We start from the raw sequence: 26,933 nt of genomic DNA on the forward strand, positions 1-26,933 counted from the left end.
AAGGAGGGATGCTGAGACGCCTTCCCAACAAACACCTCTTCCTCATACTCTCTTTCCTCCTACTCTCTTTCAACTAGGTGCAAAGGAATAAGAGATAACGGCGAGGCCGAGAATTACTTCCGCAAGTAGTAGCCCCATCAGGATTCAGGATAGCAGTGAAATTGGCGAATTTGTCTGGATAACGAGAAAGAGCAAATCGTGAAGGAAGGGACTCGAGCATGAAACTTGAGGGTAGGCGCGCCCAGGACAAAGAATGTGGCAGATCTCGCAGAGAGGGAGAGGAACCCGGCACACCGATCCAGTGCAGCCGGCAACCCAGCTGCGGCGCCGGCGAGGGAGGCGAAGGGGAGTGGGCGCATCAAACCGGGGCGGCGCGGGGACGCCGCACGCCAGCGCCCGGGAGCAGCTCGAGTCCACCGCCGATCTAGAAGAGCCGGAGGGGCTAGCGCCATATCTGAACACGGAAGGCGCAGCGACGGACACCCAGGTGATGTTGATCTTGTTGTAGTTCGTGATCGATTTGATCTCCAACGAGTTGGAGCGGATTAAGGAAATCTGCACTTCCGTCTTGGATTGTGATACAAGAATCTCCGAGTTGATCAACAAGACGCGGTACAACCTGACAAGAATAAAACTGGTGGCCGCAGTCAATCTCCACAAAGGCAAAATATCCATGGAGCCTGCCGAGGGGAGCCATGGCACTCCGGCCGCCGTTGAGAAGGGAGAGGAGGGCGCCACTTGCACCGAGACCGCAAAATTGGAGGAGACGGGAGACGAAAGCGCCACTTGCACTGATGCAACAGAATTCAAGGAACCTGCCCAGGAGATGATGGAGGAGAAGATGCAGACTAACGACTTCTTTAATATCTGCTGTGGCACCTTTCTATCCAAGTTGTCCAATTTATTCAGCAGATCATGGGAAGAAGATGATACGAGTGAGTACTCTCCCTTTAGGCTGCTTTTCTTCCCTTCATACTACTTCTGCTGCTGCATCTCCAAGGGTTTTACTTTACTTGTACTACTGACCGATCTAAATCTTATTCTGTTTTCATTCTTGGTCGGTGGCTGGCTGCAGCGTCATTGAGTCCGATGCACTTCACGCACACTCCTACACCGCCGGGTGATGCTGCTTCCGTCGCCACCACCCTGCAGATATTCTCTGTCAAACTCGAAGAGATAAAGGAGGAAGCTCTCGGTTCGAATTGGCCGCTGGATGTGTATGGCACGATTGTTGCCCGTGACTCTGTGGATCGCAATCGCAACGTTCTCTTCCACCGTGCAAGGAATAACTGCCAAATACTCAAGGAAAAGGTCCGCTCAGTTTCTCTTTACTTCCTTTTGCTTGCATCTTAATTTGTTTGTTTTTTTTTCTTATAATTGTTGGGATGACAATCAATGCAGGAGGCTAGTTTGCATTTGACTGGCCCGTCTCGTGCAATCGTTGCCATAGACCCTGTCGACTTCGAAATCGAACTGAAAGTAAAGGGCAGCAGCACAAAGTCATCACAAGATAGAGTGCTGATGCGTCAGACCTTCATCTACAGCGGCGGTAGTGAGAGCACTCTGTTGAGCAATACCAACTGCAAAATCATGTTACAGTGTGCCAAGTTAGAAAACACGGTCCAGGCAACTGTAGTATCTGTCCGTGTTATTAATTGGAGGAAGAGGGCATGGCCTTTTAGACATGGTGGTAAAGTTAGTTGCGTTGCCAAGGGGTCTGTTAAACCTCAAGTTGGAGGAAAAAAGGTTGTACTCCAACATCAACTGTCGATGGCTAACAGTTCCCAGGGTTACCTTCATTTGTCCAGGCATGCTGTTTCAGTGGAGTTAAACGGAGAGCTGGGAGTTATCATCAGCTCGCCCAAACACAGTGGCCATATCTTCTTCCCAGCCCAGGAATGCAAATCAAGTCGGGGCATCTGTCATCTTGGCCCCTATGAGGTGGAGGTGACTGTTGCTTGGTCACTGCTTATTCAAGACAAGCGGTGTTTTATCTCGAGGGACAGGACCGCGAGATTGCTGCCACTTAGCCAAAAGTTTGAAGAAAAGCGATAAACCAAAGTCAAGACGACGTACCGCAGTTCCGGATCCCTCCGTGTGGATGTCTTTGTTGCATACGTGAACGTGGAGTTCACGTGGGATCTTGATGAGGACCCGGATCCTTTTGTCGATGGCGTCGGCGGAGAGGTTATCCTTGGTGGCGCGCATCGGATCGTCGCGCCCTGTGTATTCAAACATCAGGCGGTCCCGATGTTGCAGCGGCTGGATCCGTTTCGTGAACCACGAGAGGGTTAGGTCTTTTCCGTCAGCCCCTCCGTAAGCTTGCGAATCACGCTGACGGCGCGGGTCGGTGGCGAGTCGGAGAAGTGGGGGCGATGCGTCCAAGACGGAAGCTTCGGTGGCGGGGCGATTCTTGAAAGGTGGTAGCTTCTTGTCGCTCGCGAGGGTCGGAGACGTCCTTCGAGATAGAAGAAGCCCCAGGACCGGTATCTCGCGGATTCGTGGCGGTCGGTGGGGGGGTAAACGCGGCCGGGCGGATGATGAAGGTGACGGATCCGCAAGTCGCCAACTCGGAAGTTTGGCGGATCTTCTCCTTCTTGACGAAAAGTAGTATTGGAAGAGAGAGAGCTGCGGGGTTACCGGAGGTGGCCTTCGCAGAGAGCAACGTGGTTGCGATGGCGAGCACGCTGTTTGGAGATATGTTGTGAGGTTGGAGTCCGTATGTCTTCGAGAATCTCTGGAAGAAATGCGAAGGCGGAAACGAAAATCCGCGCTCCACCGGTGCCTTCGTCGGCACCATCTCGTTGTCCCTTGGAGCCGAGCTGGTTCATTTGGAGCTGTTCTCCGACCGGGTTGCGAGAAGCCCTCGACTCGAGATTCTTTAACTCCATCTCGGTGGTGGTACGGGGCCACCACTTCCCCTTAACGGAGTCGCGCTTCCGAGCTTTTGATTTCTTGGCAGCCTCTTACGTTTCTTGCTGCTCAGCCCGCCTCGGAGGTTTTCTCCGGGTGAGCGAGGTCCCCTCGATCTCCTTGCCAGGAATCCTTTGTAGGATCCGGCTGATGGGAACAAAGGGAGGAGGGGCGGAGGAAAGGGCGTCGCCATGATCGGTTCCGAGCTCGGAGGCGGAGTCGTCGAAGACATCTGAAGAAAAAAAAAAAAGGTTGGCGGAAACTTTCCTTAGTCGGATCTCAATTCGTCTTCCCCAAGTTCATCCCTACCAACTACGGCGCGAAGTTTGAGCTCGAGGATTTACCGTAATGGCGCGTGCGGTGGTCGGGGTTGCGCGGCGAGTTTTTCCGCGCGGTGGTTCGCCGGAGTTAAGAACACGAAGAACAACTGCGGCGGAGGGCTTGCTCCGGCGATGCTCACGGCGACTTTCGGCGGGTTCGGCGCGGCGGAGAAGAGGCTCGCGGGCGGCGCTCGGAGGAGAGGTGAAAAGGGGTGAATGGGGTGAGAAGGGGTCGACGGTGATATTTATAGAGTGAGGGGATAAGATTCGTGTTCCGCATCTGTGGTCGGAACGCATAGCGTCGCGCCGTTGGATGCGTGACACGTGTCCCAAACCCTAGCGGTAAAAATGGCTAGAGATAAGTTACCGCGCAAATCGCGCGAAAATGGCGCGAATTGGCGGAACCGTTTGAGTCTTTTAAGATTAGGGTGATTGCGTGAAGATAAGTTGGCTCTTGTTCGCAAGCGAGGGAGTAACCGGAAATGTTCTTTGGAACGTCGATGGATGAAGTCCCGCGAGGATGAGAGCATTTTCGGCTATAAGTTGGAAAAAGAAGAAAATGCAAAGTTTGAGCTCTTCAAGTTTCTCGCGTTGCGACGATGCCGGAAACCTAAGAAACAAGCATGGCGGAAGCTATTTGGCGAAACTCGGAGAACTCGGGGAGCTCTTGTTGTGGGTATACTTCATGGGTGTACCATCGACGGTGCCTAGATCCGGCAAGCCCGGGTGGCCTGAGACGGTGATGAGGCATGTGGCCCATCGGGCGGCGATTCTCGTTGATCATGAAGGAAGAAGTCCGGCCCAGGATCGGCGAGGCCGGATCCGCACCGACCTAGGAGTGACCGGATCCGGGGAGGCCCATGAGGAACCGGATCGATGCGACATGTATGGAAGGCGGATCCGTGACGTGCACGGCAAGATATTGTACCGTAGCTAGGCTATACGTAATCCGGCTAGGACTCTCCGTGTAAACCCTAGATCCGTGCGCCTTTATAAGCCGGATCCCGGAGCCCTAGAGGCACGACCACAACTCATTGTAACAACGCGAAAGCGCCCGGATAATTCCGGACAAGCGGCGGTAGGCCACGTCATCGTGCGGGTGTTCGAAGAAGGCCCCGGGTAACTCGCGTACCACCGTCCCGAGAGCACTCCGCCCTATGGCCCCCACTTCTTCTCCCCTCGTGAGGATCCCTCCTCGAGGGTACCGTCGATTAGGCAACGACGGTTGGCGCCACCGTGGGGCTGTGGCGTACGGAGGCCGGCAACCGGGAGGGTTCCGCCATGGGAAGCTACGACGACACCATCGGCGTGGGGCGCGTCCTTTACGCCGGAATCTGCCGATCGTCCCTCCGGATGAGTCTTTGGATTCCGGCCAGACAAACTCCCGTCAAGCTCTCCATCGTCCCAATTGGCGGCATTCACATCTTCATCGGGAAACCGTCGATTCCGACGGAAACCCAGCGGTAAGTAACGCATGACGCGACCGCCGCAGAGCCGGACGCCGTCGCGAAGGTCCGATCCGAGATGCGGGAGCTTCCCAAGGAAGATTCCGCCTTGGATGCGGAAATTTCAAAGCCCACCCAATCCGCCTCGAGCAGAAACAAAGGTGGAAGACCAATGCAGATCCGCTGGGTCTCCTGGTGTTAGAAAAGCGAGGTGCCACTTCGTACACTTCTTGGCCCACACCGCCGGAACCGCCCCTCAAGCGATCGGAGCTGGTCTGAGCAGTAGAGGCACGGAGCACAACGCGGATCCGGATCGGGCTCGGCTTGTCGGAGAAAGCGAAGCTCCGGTTGAAGAGTCGATCTTGGGCAATCCGAGCCCAATTTCCGGCGACACCCCGTCCACGGAATACGATGACTTCGTTCGCAAGATAAGGGAGTACGGATATGGCGATCGGCCCGAAGTCGACTCCGCCCGGCCCAAGAGTTCTCGCAACGGTAGCGGCGGGACAACCGGATCCAGGAGACCAAGTCGGCCAATCGACCCCCAACCATCCCATCAAGGATCTCCAATGTCTCGGTGCGACCCCAAAGGGATTCTCCCTCGGAGGAAATCTTGTCGGCGAAGAGGTGGCCGCGCGAGCGATTCTTAACACACCTATAACCCCGGGCGACGCCGCAGATCCGGAGGCCCTAGAGACCGCGAAAGGAAATGCTGGCCACGGCCAAGAGGCTCGCCGACACGAAGCTGCGTTAAGGATAGGAAGGGCAGATCATGCGGCACGGACGGAAAACTTCGAGAGACAGGACCGCGAGATTACTTTGCCACGCTCGAGCAAGTCAAGAGCATGAGGGCTGAGTGGGAGGTAAAGATGACCTATGCGCGGGCGGAGGCCGATCGAATTGTTAGAGAAGCAATTCCGCCTCGCGAGAATACCCTTCAACACGCCGCATGATCACCACGGCGGAAACTCCCAAGGACAACATACGAAAGCGGCGGAATTGCTGAAGAAGAAGGACGAAGAAGTTGACATCAACTATCTCCGCACACTTGTCGCTTGACAATGCGTGACGAGCAAAGCGAGATACTTGGCAGCAGGTTGGAATCCAATCCAGGATAGCCGTGTATCTACCGCGCAGAAGGACGATGAATCGCACACCGGATCGTCGGAGCGCGAAGAAGGGCCAGGGAGCACCCAAATCCGATCCCCGTTCCGTCACGTACGCCTCCGTCGGATCCAAGGAAGGGAAAGGACGCGATGTACTCGGAAGAGACAAATACCGCAACCCCTCACCTCCACCCAAGGGTTACCCGCGACCCCCTCGCCGCCGTAGTCCAGCCGGAAACACCAGGCCCGTAGGGCATGGTGCGCTTGTTATCCGCGACAACGTGCGCCAAGAAACGAAGCAGGGGAGCGCTCGCCGGAACCTCGCCGGAATCGGAACAATGTTCATGAGCCCGAGCCCGGGAGGAGTCGGAATGAAGACCGCGGTCCGCAGCCTCGCCGGAACCGCGATCCGAACCTCGTAGGAGCCGGGACCGAGCCTCGTCGGAGCCGTGACCGGAGCCTCGCCGGAACGACCGGGCAGCCGGCGCCAAGGCGAAGGCAGCCACGGAGCCGGAGTCGGCACCGGGAAGGCCGAGGAGATTCGGATGGCGGAAGCAAGAAGTCGGACCGCCCACCTCGTAGGTCTCCTCCCCACCACCTAGCGGTGGCGGCGGAGGTGGAGGCGGAGGCAATGGCGGAGATCTCGCTCTCGCTCTAAGTCTCCTCGCCACGGCTCGCGCGACGCGCGGGACCGCCTTAATCTGAGAACCGACTACATTGGCCCGAAGTGCTTTGGCGGGATGATTCGAGAGGAACCAAAGCCAAGGATGAACCTCAAGCTACCCGGAAATACGAAGCACTATGATGGCACCGAAAGGCCGGATACGGATCGAGGATTACTACAATGCTTTGTAACCTTCGCGGAGGAACCCCTAACATCGCCGCCGCATGCTCCAGTTGTACCTTGTAGGTCCGGCCGGATACGGCTCGGTGACCTCGAGAAGAACTCCATCTTTCTTTGGTTCGACACGAAGAATGCTTTTGAGAAACACTTCGGGGCACCTACAAGAGACCTGCCACAACAAGCGACCTACGAGGCTTGCATCCGGAAGAAGGGCGAAACATCGAGAAACTTCCTCACCCGATGGTTGGCATGCGAAACGAGTGCGAGAACGTTGACAACCGCACGCAATGCACGCCTTCATTGGGGGCTTGCGGCGAGGAGGATTCCGCGACACAAGCTAACCCGCATGGTCAATGCAAATCAAGCGACGTTGGATGACATGATCACCATCGCTAGCGACCACACCGCCGCCGATGACGACGCAGCGGTGATCTCGCGACTTCTGACAATCCCTGCACCAACAAAAGAAGAACCGTGACAACGGCGGCGGCGACCATAAGCGCAAGAACCACGATGACCGGAAGAGTGGCGGATCCGAGATGGTCGCCATGGCGTTTCAACGCGGAGGTCCAGGAGGCGGAAGAGGACGCGGACGCGGAGGCGGAGCCGGCAGGGGTCGACGGCATACCTCCGAGGTCACCTGGCTGCCGGATCCCGCGCACCGCAAACCTATGAGGAGTACGAGAGACATGCCTGCTGGCCCATCCGGATCCGATTCTGGGAAGTCCACTCATACCAACCGCAACCGCAAGTGGGTCAATGATCTAAAGAACGACCGGAGGCCGGATACAAGCGCGCCGGAAGCACCGCCCTCGCGGAAAAGGTGGCAAGGGCAAGAACAAGGACAAAGAGGATGATAGTTAGAGGCGATGGATGAGGATGATAACTCGCCGGATCCCAAGGCAGGATCCGCGGAAAATCCAACCCATTCGACAAAAAGAGCGTGGGGGCTTACCACACTTTCCTCGGGACCCCAACGATGCGCGCCTCCAAGTCGGCTACCGGATCTGAACGCCATAGTTAAATTTGTGCCGCGATACGTCAGGTGGTCGGAAATTCCGTGCACATTTGATCGGAAGGATCATCCCGCAATTGTGCCAAAGGAGTGCTACGCCTTGGTTGTAAGTCCCCGCATAGACGGGTATGACTTCTCCAAGTGCCTCATGGATGGCGGAGCTAGCTTTGAACATCATGTACTGGAGACTCTAGAGCGGATGAACCTCACCAAGGAACAGCTCAAACACAAAGACCACCGAGTTTCATGGCGTGGTTCCGGTAAGAAGGCGAATTCCCTCGGCGACATCACACTTCCCGTGGCTTTTGGCGATGTTCATAATTTCCGCGAAGAGAAGATCACGTTTGAAGTTGTGCCCTTCAAGAGCTCCTACCACGTCATCTTGGCGAGCCCACCTACCACAAGTTCCACGCAAGAGCGTGCTACATCTACAACAAGCTCAAGATTAGGGTCCTAAAGGTATGATTACCGTATCAGGAGACTACAAAAAGGCTCATGAGTGCGAGTTAGGCGAAGCCGCCTTCGCATGAGTCCGTGATATCAGGAGAAGAGCCGAAAGGCTATAGAGCCGCGGTGGATCCGGCGAGATGCGAGACCACCAAGAAGCAAATCTCCGAGCGAGAAAACCTCCTTCAAGCCCGCGATAGAAACCAAGAAGCATGACCTCATTCCAGGTGACTCTTCCAAGCGAGGTTTCGATCGGAGCCAACTTGGACCCCAAATAGGAAAGCGCGCTCGTCGAGTTCCTCACGCGCTAACATGGATATCTTCGCATGGCAACCTTCGACATGTCCAGGAGTACCTAGGGAACTCGCCGAGCACTACCTCAACATAAATCCGGGGGCCAAACCGGTGAAGCAAGCTATGCGACGCTTTGGAGATAAGAAGCGCCGCGCCATAGGGATGGAACTAGCAAAGTTATTAGAAGCGAGGTTTTGTAATGGAAGTTATCCACACCGATTGGGTCGCGAACCCCGTCCTTGTACCCAAAAAGAACCTTTGAAATACTAAGAATGTGCATCGATTACTGCGGCTTGAACAAACAACGCCCGAAGGATCCGTTCCCCTTGCCGCGCATTGACCAAGTCATTGATTCGACGGCGGGGGCGGAACTTCGTGTTTTCTTGATGCGTATTCCGGGTATCATCGGATCGGATGAAGGAATCCGACCAAAAGGCGACTTCATTCATTACCCCGTTCGGTACTTACTGCTATGTTACTATGCCCTTTGGTTTGAAAAATGCGGTGCTACCTACCGGCGTACGATGCGGCGGTGCACGAAGGACCAAATTGGCCGGAACGTGCACGCTTACGTCGACGACATCGCGGTCATGACCGGAAAGGATCCGACTTGATCGGCGACCTCACGAAACCTTCGACAACCTCCGGGTACAAGATGATGTTGAATCGGCGAAGTGCGTCTTTGGCGTGCCAGTAGGAAAACTCCTTGGCTTCATAGTCTCTCACGGAGGCATTGAGGTTAACCGGAAAAGATCAAGGCAATCCTGTGCATCAAAAGGCCAACTTGTCTCAAAGATGTGCAACGACTAGCGGTTGTGTTGCGGCAATCGATGGTTTGTCGGCCGTCTTGGCGAGAAGGCACTACCTCTGTACAAGGCTGCAGAAGAAAGCAGACAAATTTATGCAGGACGACGCGGTGATGCGGCTCTTCGAGGAGTTGAAGGAAATTCTCACCTCCCCGCCTATCTTGGCAGCTCCGGTAGAGTCGAGCCAATGCTCCTTTATCGGCAGCTACCAACAAAGTCGTCGACCTCGTCATCGTGGTGGAGCGAAAGGAAGAAGGTCATGAATATGACGTACGGAGACTGTCTACTACATCGGCGAGGTGCGACGGAATCAAAACAGAGATATCCTCACTTTCGAGAAGCTAGCTTATGGCGTGTTCCTAGGCGGCGGAAGGCGAGGCATTATTTCCAAGAGCATCCGATGTGATCGTGAGCAAGGCTCCATTGTCAACAATTCTCAACAACGGCGACGCAACGGGACGTACGGCTAAATGGGGCATCGAATTATCCGCCTTCGACATCGCTTACAAGCCAAGGATCGCGGTAAAATCCCAAGTTCGGCGGATTTCGTTGCAGATTGGACGAAGCTCGGATGCAAGTCTGGAGCCGGAACCGAGAAACATGGGTCATGCACTTCGACGGATCCAAGCGGCATCAAGGCTCGGGAGCCGGAGTCACCACTGAAATCCCCTACCGGAGAAGAATTGCGGTATGTTCTGCGGATCCACTTCGAAGCTACCAACAACATGGCGGAATATGAGGCTCTACCGCACGGTCTGCGCATCGCTAAGGAAATTGGGATCAAGCACATCATATCTTGTGGAGATTCCGACACTGGTGGCACAACAAGTAGCCGGAACACAGGAACGCCGAAATTCCGTCATGGCGGCCTACGAGACGAAGTTGACGAGATTGCCAAGAGCTTCCTCGGATACGAAGTCAAGTACGTCGGGAGAGACGATAACACGGCGGCGGACATGCTATCCAAGCTCGGATCCGGCAGGAAACCAATTCCGCCGGCATTTTCTGGAGCATCTCCGGATACCCTCGATTAAGGCGCTAACCGGAAAACCCGAGAGGTGGCAAAGTGTCTCGGCTAGGGAAGTGATGGCTATCATTCCGGCTTGGACCCGACCTTTCCTGGACTACCTCATCGATCGAAGTTGCCGGAGGACGAGGTCCTCGCACGACAGATCATCGACGAGCAAGAACCTACACAATAGTTGATGGACAGCTCTACAAACGAAGTGCGGCGGGGTATTTCTTAAATGCGTCTCCAATCAAGATGGCATTGAAATCCTCGAGAGAGATCCACGCAGGGGATTGCGGGCATCACGCCGCTCCCGGATCACTCGTTGCAAAAGCTTTTCGGTTAGGTTTCTATTGGCTTCTGACTAAAGAAGACGTTGATAAAATAGTCAAGACCCGCCGAGGTTGTCGGTACTACGCTACTCAACCAAACGCTCCGGCCAAGAGCTGAAGACCATACCTATCACCTGGCCATTTGCGGTGCAGGGGCTCGATATGGTTGGTAAGTTAAAAAGATCATCTCTGGCGGTTTTGAGTACCTCCTGGTCGCTGTTGACAAGTTCGACAAATGGATCGAGGCTAAGCCGGTGAGAAAAGCCGACGGTGCTACGGCACTAAAATTCGTCTGCTGACCTCGTGATGAGATTCGGCATCCCGCACGACATAATCACGAGATAATGGCACGAACTTTGCTCAAGGAGAATTGAGGGATTATTGTGAGACAATGGGGATACGGCCGGACCTCGCATCTGTGGCTCATCCACGGTCAATGAGTCGAGTTGAAAGGGCTAACGGCCTAATATTATCGAGAATTAAACCACGCCTTGAAGGACCGGCTGCGACGAAGCGGCGGAGCTTGGGTGATGAGTTGGAGGTCGTTACTGTGGAGTTTACGAACTACCCCTAACGAGATCAACGGGGTTTACCCCTTTTTCCTGGTATACGGATCCGAAGCCGTACTTCCCTCCGACATCATCCACGATTCACCGCGAGTTTCCGCCTACAATGAAGAAAGCAGTGACGAGGCAGATGACTATCTGTGGACTGATCGAGGAAGCTCGGAACTTAGCGAGATCGAGAGATCCGCCATCTATCGACAAAGCTCCGACGTTATCACGATCGTCGAGTTCGGAAACGCTCCTTTATGGCAGGAGACACTGGTCCTCCGCCTTCGACAGGTGAAAGACCATAAGCTGCAATCTCCATGGGAAGGACCCTTCGTCGTTAGCAAAGTGCTTCATAACGGGTCGTACTACCTTGTTGATTTCCGCGAGTTAAGGGATAGACACTGCTGGCAGCATAGGAAACGCATAGCGTGAGGATCGGATGACATCTACGATGAAACAGATCGCCCTTGGAATATCGCACGGCTACGTCCTTTCTACACTTAGCATATATTTTCCGAGTTCTAAACTCGTAATAGTTATACATGATCAATGAAATAAAGCTTTTGGTTCACTCCTTGAGTCCTTTACCTCCTTTACTTGTTCATTTTAGATCGTGTATGTTTTTTCCGACTAAAACCGCAGTTTGGATATTTCCGCCTAGGCGTGTATGAAAGTTGTGATTTTCAAAATCGTCCTTTAGGACGTGAGCTTAAGTTTTACGATTAAGTTGTTATACATTGCGAACTCGTGGATTCCTAGTAGCGATTTCGGCACCTATGCACAGGGGCTTGTTTCCGCGGTTATGGACGGATGCCATTGGGCTTAAATGCTTGTCGCGGCGAGCGTTCGGCTAAGGTTTTCCGGCTCGTGGAAGGTCAAGCGAGCAAGTCGGAAAATAACGAAATCAGCACTTGCTTTCCGACATAAAACGAAACATGCACATAATATTTAACGGATAGCGGGATAAGTGTTTCCGCCCCATGCATTATCGTTTCGTTCCTAGCTACTTAAGAATTTAGTCTTATTACAAACCCTCGTTTAGGGCCAAAATGATGCAACTTTTTCAATGTTTCAAACGGGAACTCTACTCGAGTCCTCCTCTTGATTCTTTGGTAGGCTGGAGCCGTCGTCCTTTGCCACGAGATCCGGCTTGAGTCGTCTCCGAGTTTTCTCGGAGTGCTCATTTCTTGGACCGGATCCTTCCCCATAATACTACAGCTCGCCCGCTTCCTCCTCCGCATCGGAAAAACCTTCGGGCGGATTGTGCTGCTTGTACCGAACGAGTGATCCACTCGCCTCGACAAACGACTCTTCATAGCCTTCGGTTTCCGCGAGGAGGCGCTCATGTCGGAACTCTCGGGGGCTCCGCGTGCGGCTTGCGCGAGGTTGAGTGAGGGGAAGAAAGCCTTGCGGTGGCCAGGACTAAGGAGGCGGCTCCGCGCGCGAAGACTTTGCCGATCCTTCATAAACTCGGCACTGTCGCATAAGTTTGGTCATCGTGTCGATGACACTTTGGTTTTGGCCTTCTTTAGCCGCGAGCCGTGGCGATTCCGCGACAAGCTCCAAACAGCGCATCAATTGATTTCCGCGCTTCTTCGTACGCCTCTGTCCTCGTCGATTTGAATCCTTTGTCCATTCAAAGCCAAGGCTCGCTGCGGAAGAAAGAGGATCGGTTCCGTCGGAGAAAATATGCAAAGGTGGTCGGAGCAACGACGCGGAAACATGCTTACGGAAGATAAGTTTGTCAATGGCTTCCGCCTCCGCTTCGAGGGCTTTGTTCTTGGTAATTAGGGAGAGCGCGCGACCTTGGCTTTTCTCCGGCTTGTCGATCGGTTCCGCCTTCTCACGAGCATGCTTCTCGGAGAGCTCCTTCCTCGCCTCGGTCTCTTTGCTTGAAGATTCTTTCATGAAGTTTTGGAGGGACTCGTTCTCCGCCTCAAGCACCTTGACCTTGGCGGATAGTTCATCAAGCGAGGAATGCTTGGCGGTTTCTTACGAAAGCAGAATTGAACATGTTATGCACACTGAACAAGCTGTCGGCACAAGTTAATATCGGATCTCGTACCTTGAAGTCGGGTCTCAAGTGGTGGATAGCCTTTTGGCTATTTTCCGCGTGTTCGCGAAGTCCTCGATCTCCTTGATTTGCTCCGGCACGTGAATGCGCAAATCTTCGTGCGATTTCCGCGTGGGTGAGAAGCGACGAGAGAGTTAGTCGGATATTAAAATGCAGGGGGTGGCGAAGATTTCAGACTTGGCGAAGATTTCAAATTTCCGCCTAACGGTACATTTTGAGAAAGCATCGGCTAATACATTTTACACGAAATTATATCACCCAATGCTTGGGGGCTAGTATTACTGCCGCACTTCCACGTGCTTGGCGAAAAAATCCTTGAGCTATCCTCCGGTTCCGCGAGATAACCCACTTCCTCCTCGGCTTCCCCCATACCTTGTTCGGCATGGCGGAAACTTCCGCGTGACGCTGCGAGGGTAAGTTTTCGGAGGGACGGAGTTGGCTCGAGGCCGACGCGGGTCGCATTGGTAACTTGGAGGAGCTTGGCCTTTTGCTCTTGCTCCTCATCGGTAGGTCCCGCGAAAGCGGAACTCAGTTGATACGGGTGGAGGCATGGGAGAGGAGGTCCCAGGTGGAGTCGCCATGGTGGGCGGGGTCTTCGGAAGGTCATCAAGGTCAATGATGTCCTTCGGATCCGGCTTGGCGAGATGAAGCTTTAGGCGGAACTTCCACCTCGGGAGTGATAGGGAAGGAAGCCGGAGATGGTTTGGCCTTCTTCTTGATGACCCTTGGGGCCTTGGGAGGCTGGCTTAGGAACTTCGGGAAAAACATACAAATATAAGAGCAAGTGTTAACCAGAACTTGGGTCTCGGAAGAAGACGCTTACCGGAAGGCTTGAAAAAGTCTTTGGATGGCGAGGCTGCCCCTTGTTCTTGGTATTGATCGGCGAGGCGCTTCTTTTCCGCCTCGGCTTTCCGGGTAGCCGCGATCTTTGAGAGTTTCGCGGGGCGTTTCGCGTAAGGGCTGGAAGGGCTGGCTTCTTCCTCTTTGCGGGACGTGGAGCTTCGGGAGCTTCCGCCTCGACGTGGCTTCGGATCCGTGTGGCCGGTGGATGGGATTCGGAGGAGAGTTCCGAGCTCATTTTCCTCAAGCGCCTCGAGCTAGTTCAAAGTTACACTTAGCCAAAAGTTTGAAGAAAAGCGATAAACCAAAGTCAAGACGACGTACGCGATTCGGATCCCTCCGTGTGGATGTCTTTGTTGCATACGTGAACGTGGAGTTCACGTGGGATCTTGATGAGGACCGGATCCTTTTGTCGATGGCGTCGGCGGAGAGGTTATCCTTGGTGGCGCGCATCGGATCGTCGCGCCACTGTGTATTCAAACATCGAGGCGGTCCCGATGTTGCGGCGGGTGGATCCGTTTCGTGAACCACGAGAGGGTTAGGTCTTTTCCCGTCGGCCCTCGTAAGCTTGAGATCCGCACTTGACACGGGGTCGGTGAGGCGAGTCGGAGAAGTGGGGCGATGCGTCCAAGGCAGGCTCGGTGGCGGGGCGGTTCTTGAAAGGTGGTAGCTTCTTGTCGCTCGCGAGGTCGGAGACGTCCTTCGAGATAGAAGAAGCCCCAGGACCGGTATCTCGCGGATTCGTGGCGGTCGGTGGGGGGGTAAACGCGGCCGGGCGGATGATGAAGGTGACGGATCCGCAAGTCGCCAACTCGGAAGTTTGGCGGATCTTCTCCTTCTTGACAGAAAAGTAGTATTGGAAGAGAGAGCTGCGGGGTTACCGGAGGTGGCCTTCGCAGAGCAACGTGGTTGCGATGGCGAGCACGCTGTTTGGAGATATGTTGTGAGGTTGGAGTCCGTATGTCTTCGAGAATCTCTGGAAGAAATGCGAAGGCGGAAACGAAAATCCGCGCTCCACCGGTGCCTTCGTCGGCACCATCTCGTTGTCCCTTGGAGCGGGAGCTGGTTCATTTGGAGCTGTTCTCCGGCTTCCGGGTTGCGGGAAGCCCTCGACTCGAGATTCTTTAACTCCATCTCGGTGGTGGTACGGGGCCACCACTTCCCCTTAGCTTCGGAGTCGCGCTTCGAGCTTTTGATTTCTTGGCAGCCTCTTACGTTTGCTGCTCAGGTGGCCCGCCTCGGAGGTTTTCTCCGGGTGAGCGGAGGTCCCCTCGATCTCCTTGCCGGAATCCTTTGTAGGATCCGGCTGATGGGAACAAAGGGAGGAGGGCGGAGGAAAGGGGCGTCGCCATGATCGGTTCCGAGCTCGGAGGCGGAGTCGTCGAAGACATACGAAGAAGAAGAAAAAAGGTTGGCGGAAACTTTCCTTAGTCGGATCTCAATTCGTCTTCCCCAAGTTCATCCCTACCAACTACGGCGCGAAGTTTGAGCTCGAGGATTTACCGTAATGGCGCGTGCGGTGGTCGGGGTTGCCGGCGGCGAAGTTTTCCGCGCGGTGGTTCGCCGGAGTTAAGAACACGAAGAACAACTGCGGCGGAGGGCTTGCTCCGGCGATGCTCCGGCGACTTTCCGGCAGGTTCGGCGCGAGCGGAGAAGAGGCTCGCGGGCGGCGCTCGGAGGAGAGGTGAAAAGGGGGTGAATGGGGTGAGAAGGGTCGACGGCTGATATTTATAGGCTGAGGGGATAAGATTCGTGTTCCGCATCCTGTGGTCGGAGCATAGCGTCGCGCCGTTGGATGCGTGACACGTGTCCCAAACCCTAGCGGTAAAAATGGCTAGAGATAAGTTACCGCGCAAATCGCGCGAAAATGGCGCGAAATTGGCGGAACCGTTTGAGTCTTTTAAGATTCCGGGTGATTGCGTGAAGATAAGTTGGCTCTTGTTCGCAAGCGGGAGTAACCGGAAATGTTCTTTGGAACGTCGATGGATGAAGTCCCGCAGGATGAGAGCATTTTCCGGCTATAAGTTGGAAAAAGAAGAAAATGCAAAGTTTGAGCTCTTCAAGTTTCTCCGCGTTGCCGACGATGCCGGAAACCTAAGAAACAAGCATGGCGAGCTGGCAGCGAAACTCGGAGAACTCGGGGGCTCTTGTTGTGGGTATACTTCATGGGTGTACCATCGGCGGTGCCTAGATCCGGCAAGCCCGGGTGGCCCACAGACGGTGATGAGGCATGTGGCCCATCGGGCGGCCCGATTCTTGTTGATCATGAAGGAAGAAGTCCAGCCCGGGATCAGCGGGCCGGATCCGCACCGACCTAGGAGTGACCCGGATCCGGGGAGGCCCATGAGGAACCCGGATCGATGCGACATGTATGGAAGGCGGATCCGTGACGTGCACGGCAAGATATTGTACCGTAGCTAGGCTATCTGTAATCCGGCTAGGACTCTCCGTGTAAACCCTAGATCCGTGCGCCTTTATAAGCCGGATCCCGGGAGCCCTAGAGGCACGACCACAACTCATTGTAACAACGCGAAAGCGCCCAGATAATTCCAGACAAGCAGCAGTAGGCCCTGTCATCGTGCAGGTGTTCCGAAGCTGGGTAACTCGCGTACCACCGTCCCGAGAGCACTCCGCCCTATGGCCCCCACTTCTTCTCCCCCTCGTGAGGATCCCTCCTCCGGGGTACCGTCGATTAGGCAACGACAGTCATCTTGGCCCCTATGAGGTGGAGGTGACTGTTGCTTGGTCACTGCTTATTCAAGACAAGCGGTGTTTTATCTCGAGGGAGGAATGTGTGGATGATGGTCAGGCGTTCGAGCATACTGCGAAGGTGATCCAGAGGAGGAAGATAACATCGGTGACTCGGTCAGCCACGAAGATCTACTCCTTGCTCGATCTTATCTCCAAGAGTGTCATGAAGCTGAAAACCGAGCCAAAGCTGAGGATTAGCGACTTCAGCATTAGTGAGGTCCAGATGCACTTGAATTACATATACTTCGACGTGTCCAGTTTGCTGCAGATGATGGAGAAAGTGCACAAGGGTTACTCAGCAACTGATAGGCAGGCGCCTAGGACCTACTATAAATACGGCTTGAATGCAATCTTCAATGGGTTGCACCAGCTCTGCACCCAGTTGGATCAGATGGGGCTTCTTAGTTACAAGGGGGAATCCCAATCGTTTTCCGAGTTGTTCAGGGACAACATCACCAAAATCAAATTGGATGAACTAGAGCCACCCGTAATCTCCATGGAGAATGTGGAGGCAGCCAAGGGGAAGGACCAGGTGTCACCGAGCATTTCCTCTTCCACAAACATTAAATTTGAGATAGAGGAAGCCAAGGAGATGGGAGGGGAAGAGGAAGATTGCGATGTGCCTCAGACTGAGCAGGAGTACTTTGAGTACTACCGCCAGGGCTGGGTATACAATTGGTCCATATTTTGTGGCACCTTCACACAGACGAGTGAGTAACCATTCGCTCGCCCTACTTATCTGCTCATTGTTTCCTACTGCATTTGGTATCATTCCTTCATTCCTTAATAAGGGAAGGTATTTACTTTATTACTCCTCGTACCAGCCAAATGAATTCTCTAAACAGTCTTCCTTTTTGATTGGTGGCTGCAGCATCATTGAGTCCGATGCACTTTACACACAGTACACTGGGACACAGCCCACGTGGTGCTTTGGTCGATAACACTCTGCAGATATACTCCATGAAAGTCACAAATATAGAAAATGATTCTGGCTTGAACTGGCCGCTGCGGGTGTACGGCATAGTTGCTGCACGAGACACAGTGGATCGAAATCGAAACATTCTCTTCTCCCGTCAGAGGAATAACTGCCAAATACTCACTCCACAGGTTTGTATAGTATTTTTTTCTTCTATTTTCTGTTTCCTGATTAGGAAAAGCATGTAGTTAAGAACACATATCAAGCACTAAACAATAGTCAAGAAGTAGAAATAATGCAAAACTGAATAATCAACGGAAAATGCAGGATCCATTTTTGCACTTGACTGGTCCATCTCGTGCAATTGTGACTGCGGAACCTGCTGACGTGGAAATCGAGCTGAAAGTGAAGGGCACAACAAAGTCTGAAGATAGCGTGTTGATGAGCCATCTCTGGCACTACAGCAGCAGTTATCAAGGGCTACGCACTCTATATACCCCTCTGGAAGGAAACTATTGCACATTGGTGTTAAGCGCAGAGCAACTTGGAGCCTCAGTCCAGGCAACCATCGTGGGCATCCGTGTCTGTGTTCCTGAAGGGAAACCAAGTCCTTTTGAGTATGGCGGCCGAGTTGTTTGCTCCTCTCTACCTTGGAGGAAAGGCAAGTTGCCCGACTCTCAACACATTGCTGCTGACCCCTCATTTCGGCAAGTTGTGCTTCAAGATGGATCAATGACTTGTTGTTCAAAGGGTTACCTTAATCTATCAAGGCATGTTGTCTCTGTTAAATTGCGGGGAAAGCTTGAAGTTGTGATTGAAGCCAAATCGCGATGTGGGGCTATGGCTCGGAAGTCAGTAGTATCCATGGATGCCCAGGGGTGCAATATATCTGAGGATGTATGTCGCCTTGGGGACTCTGAGCTGAAGATCACTGTTGCTTGGTCCCATCTTGTTGAGAGCAAGGCGTTGGTCTCGACGCTATGAAAGAAGTTGTATTTTCATTTAGTGTTTCAGTAGCGTATGGATTGATAGTATCAAAAATATTTGTGTGTCGTAATATATTATTATGTAGGGATGTAATGTGAAGAACCTTGACTGGTAAACCTCTATTTATGTGTATCCCTCTAGCTCTACTTTTTTTGTGTTTAGCAGATCAATGTTCTTTTGGTACCAAGGCTCCCTGATTCTGGTAATTCTTCTTTCTTGACTTACAGACAAATCGAATGCTGAGTGTTGGGCCTAGAACTCTCCTGCTATGAAAGTAGGTATGCAGGGGGCTAGAGGGGAAGGAACCAATATCTACTAGATAGTGGAGTTTTAGTCACACAACTTATCCGCGATTTACTGATTCTGATAGTGTGTTGCGTGTCACATATGGACTAGTGATGAGCGCATGGGTATTTTTGTGGTTATGTTGAAGTTTGCTGAGATGATCCTTTTCGTTCTGTCATTCTGAAACCTGCAAAGTTCCTGAGGAATGGCGAAAATGGTTGGGACGAAGGTAATGGATTCCGTGCACGAGGTGGGCCTTGTCTTTGGAGCCAGACATCTGCAAGCAGGACCAGTGGAAGGCCAAGCTGGTCAGTCAGACTTATGTGGCAACGACGCTGGCGAGAAGCGATGTCGGAGACGTGGCCTTGGTTGTGGTATTTGGCTCTTCTCCGGCGTGTCCGTAGGTTTGCCTTGGCTTGTTTGTTGGTATGAAGTCGAAGCTGCGGTGGTCCGCTCGGTGATCTTCCGCGGCGCCAGTCTTGCCTGGTTCTACTTTGCAGTTCTTCATTAGAGTCGGAGCTACATTCTTTTGTGGTAGGTGGCTGAGTTCTGCCGCAGCACGGCCTCTATAGGGTAAGGTTGGCATCGCCTAGAGTTTTGGGTTGGCCATGTTGCCTCCTAGGGGAGAAGTGCTTGCATGCTGCCTGGACTTGGCTTTGGTGGCTTGAGTGTGGGGTATCCAATGTGTGCCACTCAGCGTTGCTGTGATGGTTTTCGTCCAGTTTTTATGGTTTTCGTCCAGTTTTTCACTAATTAACTAGGCATTCTTTTTTTAATCAATGGATGAGGCAAATCTTTTGCCTCCGTTTTAAGGAAAAAATATATATTGTCCCATGGGGTTGTTGGAGGAGGTTCTCAGGATAACATATATGCACGGAGCGGCAATATATAAGGAATGCTAGAATTCGAAAAACCACTGACAGTTGCTAATTAACAGCAGCAGACTGTTGATCGTGTCTATTGCTAAAAGGCACCTGTTCGTAAGGGATGCGAGACACCTCTTCCTCATACCCTCTGTCTATATAGTCAACACCATCAATACAAAGATCACACATTTCATTCATTTTGTTTGCTACCAGTCTCGTTTACATCTCGAATCTTCAACAAGCAAATTTGTCAACGGGCAGCTTACTCCACCTCTTCCAAGAAATCCTTGATCTCTGCTGGAGTTAGGACTCTGCATATTGTAAGGAAAGTGTTACTAGTCCAAATGTTGAAAGGAATTTGCCCTCTAACCAAACAGCCTTATTATGACAGTTATAACCGATAAAACAGGAGTAGAAGTGCAAACATATCGAACATATGGTGAAAACAGCAGGCAAAGACTACTTATTACCAACTACATGAACAAAAGAAACAAGAACAAAACAGTTGAGAGTAGTGCAACTTGCAAGCAAAGAAATGGAAATTGTTATGACCATGTTCATTAGGAAGGGATGCAAAAAGATCTCAATGTTGGAAGAGATTGGACTTTGTATACGTACTTGAATTCACGGTCAGCTCGAATAACTCCAATTTCAATGTTGTTGGCAGAGATTTGACCTTCATATCTGCAAGCCCAGAAACAGTCAGTACTCAACAAGCTACCGAATTGGCACCATAAGACGCTACTAGCAAAATGTAGCTACCCTTCTTTTAGAGTCAGAATTGCAGTATGGATGGCATCGTCAAGCTCCATATCTTCTGTGTATCTACAAGTAAAAGCTATGTCAGTTAACTCATGACCATGGAGAAAAGGAAAATAAAGAACCTTGACAACATACATGCTGCCTATATTGATGAATGGATGGAAGGTGATAGAGTAATAGAATGCAATTTATTATGATCATCAGATTTAATAAAAGCAGCACTGAAGCCTTAAAAGTGATAAATACTTGTTGTAATATGGATAGATCCTTTATCTACCTTTTCTCAAGAAACGTCTTTGCATTTGACACATTTTTCCCCATAGCTGATGCTTTCCAGGAGAAGTAAGATCCTGATGGGTCAACCTAAAGAAACAATGAACAATGAGAAATCCAGCATTTTTATTACCTACAGCATAATAATATGAGTATACAATAGGTGAACTTCAGTCAAAAGTAGTAGAAGATAAGTTGTAAACCGAACAATACACATCTAGTGCCTTGTTATTGAGACAAAATTAACATGAGAATAAATCTGAAATAGTGGGAAGGAAAATAGCAAGGTCTCTAACAATCTATCATGTAGCTCTTTGCACATACCTGATACAGCTGCGGGCCATTGTCATCATACCCAGCAATCAACAGTGAGACACCAAATGGTCTTACACCGCTGCAACAAATAAGGTTATGGGTACAACATGTTACATCGTATGTATAAGAAGTAAAATATAGTAGTGGTTTTTAACATGATGGTGTAGGTCTTAATATCTATGCAGTTTGAACTGAAGTTTGTCAGACATATGCAAAATAAATTTAAATGTGTATGACTGTTCAGTTACGTGACTGGTAATTCTAAAACCGCAGTTTCTTGAGCTCACCCATTATCTGAATAACAAATTGGTCGCACACAGTTTACTATGGCCCTATATACTGAGATTATAAATGTGTAATACATTGTTGTGTATCACAATTAAGTGACTATATCAACAGACATCACAGTTACATTACAAATTTGGGTTCTTGTTATCAAAAGCAGGTTATATCAAATGGTATTGTAAAACTTTTGGATAAATTACCAAGGTCTTATTTTTCTTGTAGTAATTTAGGTACAGTAAGTGCATGATCGGTTTTAATTTCATAACTCATTTTTTCAAGAAAACGCAAAGGACATTTGCGTTTCATTTCATTGGATAGATTTGTTACATTAATTAGTAAGTATATAAAAAAAAGTGTCAACTATAGTAACATACCCAGATTGTGTGAATTCCTGCATAACAGCAGCAGTCTCTCGGACAAGCTGGGTAACAGGGATGGTTTCCTGCATTTAGAAATGAGCAATAATCAAAAAACATGTTTACCAGAGAGATAATGACAAAGCATGGCTACAGGTGTCCTGCAAATTATACAAAGTACTACCTCTGATCCAAATTAGTTGTCACAGGTTCAATAAACCTAGACAGATTTAGGCAATAAATCTATAACAATTAATTTGGATCGGACGGAGTAGCAATTTATCCAATGATGTCTTTATCACATGTGCAAGTACTTTTTTGGAATTATAAACCAAATAGTCATGAATATACCTTGTACAACCGATAATATTGCTGTGCCTGTTTCCGACTTTTTCTGACAAGAACACGAAAATCCGGACCCATCCCACTGAAACGTGAAAACAATAGGTGAGTACACATACATGCAACAAGAGACAAATATAAATTGCAGGACACACCAAATGTCACTAACGTAGATTCAAAACTGCATTAATAGATCCATGGTGGCAAGCTGGGAGATGCAATAACCAATTTAACGAAAAATGTGGTTATTCCAATTGCTTAGCAATTAGCACAGTCTAGCTGTTGATCTCTAATGTGCACTTCTGTGGTCAAGCAATGCTCTAGGAATAACTCACACCAGTGTGTTGAGCCGTTGACCCACTCCAGATAGTTTGCATGGTAATAACAAACAGAAGTTCAAATTCTATTCCCACCCATTCATCTGGTTGCTTAAAAAGGGTGAATGGTTCATGCTTTCAACGAGATACCATACATTAATTGAGCTATCAATAAGCTAGTTTCCTTGCATATATGGACATATTTTAAAATTTTGCCTTTTGAGGGGCGTCTAGTACAAGGTGAATCGCAGAAATGCAAGAACCTTCAAACAACTTGTTCATTTTATCCTTCTATATGTCCATACACCAGTACACCAGCAATGAAAGTGAAAATAAAATGTAGCACTAGCGCTTTCAACGAGATACCATACATTAATTGAGCTATCAATAAGCTAGTTTCCTTGCATATATGGACATATTTTAAAATTTTGCCTTTTGAGGGGCGTCTAGTACAAGGTGAATCGCAGAAATGCAAGAACCTTCAAACAACTTGTTCATTTTATCCTTCTATATGTCCATACACCAGTACACCAGCAATGAAAGTGAAAATAAAATGTAGCACTAGCACCTAACACAGAAAGACTATCTCAGACATCATTGAAATAAAGAATATTAACCAATACAACATTAAGTTGGGGTAAGGGTAATACAGTAACATAAGTAACTACGTTTAGAATAGTTGAAATATATCCAAGATAGAAAAATGAATTACAATATTAAGCAACAGTGGAAAATACCTATAGACAACTCCAATATTTGGAGTCAATGACTGAATCTTTTGCACCTAGAAATTAGCAGAAACAAATTCGTTAGTATTTTTTGATATATCAAAAGACGTCAAGCAGAGAAGAAATTTAAATTAAGGGTGATATTGCACTTACAGATGTTTCGTCCACTAAAATAGAAGGTAATTTCTTCTCTGTGGCGATAACTACACCATTGGCAGCTACAAACATGACGCATATATCTCAGAATCAATAAAAATTCATATATCTCAGAACAAACATGACGCATATATCTCAGAAGTGAAAATGCTGTAGATTATGACCATGACCACGTATAGTAGATACAATAGAATAGTGAAAATACTGATAAAATATATGTGGCATACATACTAAGCTAAAATTCATCAATCATTAGTAATTAGTAATTAGTATAATAGAAGAAAGATATGTACTAGTGCTAATGTAGCTATATAAAGAAGGCATGTCAAACATTAAGTTATTTACGTGATATCAAACATCAGTTTCAGAGTCAGTTGTCAATAAAATATCATAGGCAGAAAACTAAGATACTGCTTTTTAACCTTAACAACACAAAACAACTGGTTGGTATGCTGAAAAGAAAGCTACCTGGTGTGCTGGAAGGAAGATAACACATAATGTGCAATTTTGCATTTATCATGAATTTATGATTCCAAGTCCCACAGGGACTCGGTGACCAGACATCACACGGCAACTCTACCAGTAAGCAAAAAGAATTGAGCAACTCCTAGGTCAATATAAATCCAGCTATGCAAAGAAGACGCTCTAACAGTTTCCCTGGAACATCCAAACACAACAAGCGAGGAAGAACTCCAAACTTTGCACTGGACGTGCTCCTACAAACTAAGTTGTTCAGAGATCACCGAATATTTCCGAAAATATGTTATACTCCGTAGCAAATATCAACTTCGAACTCATAAGCGACCATGCCCAGCTGAATACAGTAGGGCATAGTGCTTACGAATTATTTCTTATGTGGTTACCCCCCTTGGCATTGGAACCCTGAATTTATGCAGATTAACGATTTCCATGGCACATTAAGCATAAAGCATCAATATGCAATTGGCAAGACCCACAGCTAGTTGTGTAAATAAATACTACCACGTGATCCTGCGCTGACAAAGATAGAAGATAAAACCAAACTAAAGCAGAGACATTATCAATGGCATAAATCATATGATGTCGAATCCTAAAGTACGAACTTTCACACATGAGAAACAAGAATGGAAACCATCCGTATTGACCTAATGTTATCTGAAATACGTAAAACCCACACATTGCTATCTAAATCAAAACTAGTCTAAAATCGCAAAACTTGGCCTGCAAATCGATGCTGGCAGCGCAAGACCACTAATAGCTGAAAGTACAAGGCAAGTTTACTTCACGGATCATCACACCTTTGATGCCAAGCGAGGTCTGGCCGGATCCGACAGCTGTAAGCGCATGCTCGATCTGCACCAGCTTTCCTGACGGGCTGCAATGAAAAATATGGAAAATGTTAGATCTTTTTCTTTCGAGAATGACAGGGGGATAAAATTGCCACCGTTTGCTATACTAACTCGAAAGTAAGATAGCAGCATCGTGAGAAAGTTGCACTTTTAGTGTGGGTATACAAAGAAGCAACCCAGGCATAGGTGCAAAGGAACAAGAGATAACGGCGAGGCCGAGAATTACTTCCGCAAGTAGTACCCCCAACAGGATTCAGGACAGCGGTGAAATTAGCGAATTTGTCTGGGTAACCAGAAAGAGCTAATCGTGAAGGAAGGGACTCGAGGGTAGGCGCGCTCCAGGACAAGAATGAGGCGGATCTCGCAGAGAGGGAGAGGGAGCCGGCACACCGATCCAGTGCAGCCGGCCAGCCAGCTGCCGCGCCGGCGAGGGAGGCGAGGGGGAGTGGGCGCATCAAATCGTGGCGGCGCGGACGCCGACGCCAGCGCGCAGGAGCAGCTCGAGTCCACCGCCGATCTAGAAGAGCCGGAGGGGTGAGCGCCATATCTGAACACGGAAGGCGCAAGAAACCGGATGCGTACTTGGCCGAACGGCGGGAACTTCCAGGGAGAGATTGCTGGGCGATTTCGCTCGTGGAGGCGGCGGGACTTCGCCCAACCCAGGGACGGCGCGGGACGAGCACAGAGATGGCGCGCCGAAGTCTATGGAGGGAAGGGGACAAGACCGACGAGAGAGAAGAGAGAGAGAGCACGAACCTGAAGGTGGTGAGGGAGAAGGAGTACTGGCTGTCGCCCATGGCCGTAGCGCGGACAACCTCGTCGGAATCTTCGGGTTGCGACGGGAGATCGGATGGAGCGAGCGAAGCGGGCTGCTGAAGAAAAGGGGAGAAGGAGACCGAAGCAGTGTCGAACGCGAAGAGGAAGAGGAAAACGGAGACGAGCGGAGTGTTTCGCAAGAAGATGATTCTGGGCCCAATCCTTTCCAATTACCCAAGAGCCAACCAGGCTAATTTTTGGGCCTTATGAGAAGCCAGATAGTGGGCCTTTATGTAAACTGGAGGAACTTCTCATAAAAAATATGAGAATATCCACAATATACCATTACACAAAACCGAACTTGCCAAAATGCCATCGTCGTTCTGGTTTTTGATGCCACAGTACCATTATGCACTAACTGAGACAAATATTCATAAAAAAAGATTTACATGCCCTTGCCTCTTCACACACGGGCAGCAACATTTCAACACCAGATCAAGCATTCGACGGTAACAGTCTTGCACCATATGACAGCATTCCAGAAGCGCTTCAGAAAATTCACGCATTCGGACAACAACAAATTCACAACATTCAGTAACATTTTCGTAGGCAAATTGGCAGCATTCATTCCAGGAACACTACATTAACAGTTTGACAACATTTTCAACGGTTTCAGCGGCAATATACTAGCAACATCAACGACATAACATCACACAATATAAGAACATATAGCATGATAATTTCATGTCCCAACGATCGCCAAAAGGATGACACTAGTAGTTCAATATATAACTACACATCAAAAGTAGATCTCATAGCCAACTGAACTTGTTTGAGTGTGCTATTATAGTACTTTTACTCCTTGTAGGTGCACTAGGAGGTGAAGAAGCATTTTCCATGGCTGGTGCCATTGACCTTGCCATTGGGCTTGATGTTGCAATAGAAGGTTGAGAAACTTGCTTAGTTGGCGTGCAGGGATGGGTAGTAGTGGTTGTTGCAGTTTTGTTTGTCTTTTGCCTACATGAAAACATATTGTTCTACCTTCTCTCATATGCAGCTTTAAACTTGGCTATCGAGAAGCAATCATCGACATATTATTCTACCTTCTCTCCTCTAGAGAATATGAAATGGAGAGCATGTGTACAAGGCTTACTACCTATTTGCCAACATCTATAAGAGCATTCCTTTTTCCCAAGTCAAATGTGTGCCTCCATCCATTTCCTGATATCTCGGCTATGGTTGGTGTTGCTCTGACTTCACCATAGCGCAACCTTGCTTTTCTGATTCAACTCTTTTACCACACTAGGTAGTATGGTACCTTGCAACCCATATGCAACCATTCTCATTTTTCCTCTCATTTGCATCACCATCTTCCTATATTTGTCTATAAGCTCCACGACTGCGAGTTGTTTCTTCTCTCTGATCCAGTTATTGAATACTTCTGCCAAGTTATTACTAACATACTCAAGTTTGGTTATTGATGAAAACTTTCTTCTAGTCCATACACGATT

The 26,933-nt window shown here is 49.8% G+C and overlaps 2 protein-coding genes across 2 annotated transcripts; one reads left to right on the forward strand and one right to left on the reverse strand.

Moving 5' to 3' along the window:
* The first annotated feature begins 73 nt into the window (after nt 1-73).
* LOC127343644 (uncharacterized) lies at nt 74-18,823 on the forward strand. Its single transcript, XM_051369807.2, has 6 exons — nt 74-935; nt 1,076-1,311; nt 1,402-1,941; nt 16,725-17,460; nt 17,622-17,857; nt 17,994-18,823. Exons 1-6 carry the CDS (start codon nt 674-676, stop codon nt 18,648-18,650), a joined length of 2,667 nt encoding a protein of 888 aa, XP_051225767.1. The 5' UTR covers nt 74-673; the 3' UTR covers nt 18,651-18,823.
* Nucleotides 18,824-19,842: 1,019 nt separating this feature from the next.
* On the reverse strand, nt 19,843-25,586 carry LOC127343645 (proteasome subunit alpha type-2). The gene is made up of 11 exons (XM_051369808.2): nt 25,423-25,586; nt 24,616-24,692; nt 23,336-23,400; nt 23,192-23,238; nt 22,147-22,222; nt 21,814-21,881; nt 21,164-21,233; nt 20,844-20,929; nt 20,567-20,629; nt 20,423-20,488; nt 19,843-20,115 (listed from the first exon to the last, which is right to left on the reverse strand). Exons 1-11 carry the CDS (start codon nt 25,461-25,463, stop codon nt 20,067-20,069), a joined length of 708 nt encoding a protein of 235 aa, XP_051225768.1. The 5' UTR covers nt 25,464-25,586; the 3' UTR covers nt 19,843-20,066.
* Nucleotides 25,587-26,933: the final 1,347 nt, after the last annotated feature.

Source organism: Lolium perenne, chromosome 3 (genome assembly GCF_019359855.2).
Source record: "Lolium perenne isolate Kyuss_39 chromosome 3, Kyuss_2.0, whole genome shotgun sequence".
NCBI lineage: Eukaryota > Viridiplantae > Streptophyta > Magnoliopsida > Poales > Poaceae > Lolium > Lolium perenne.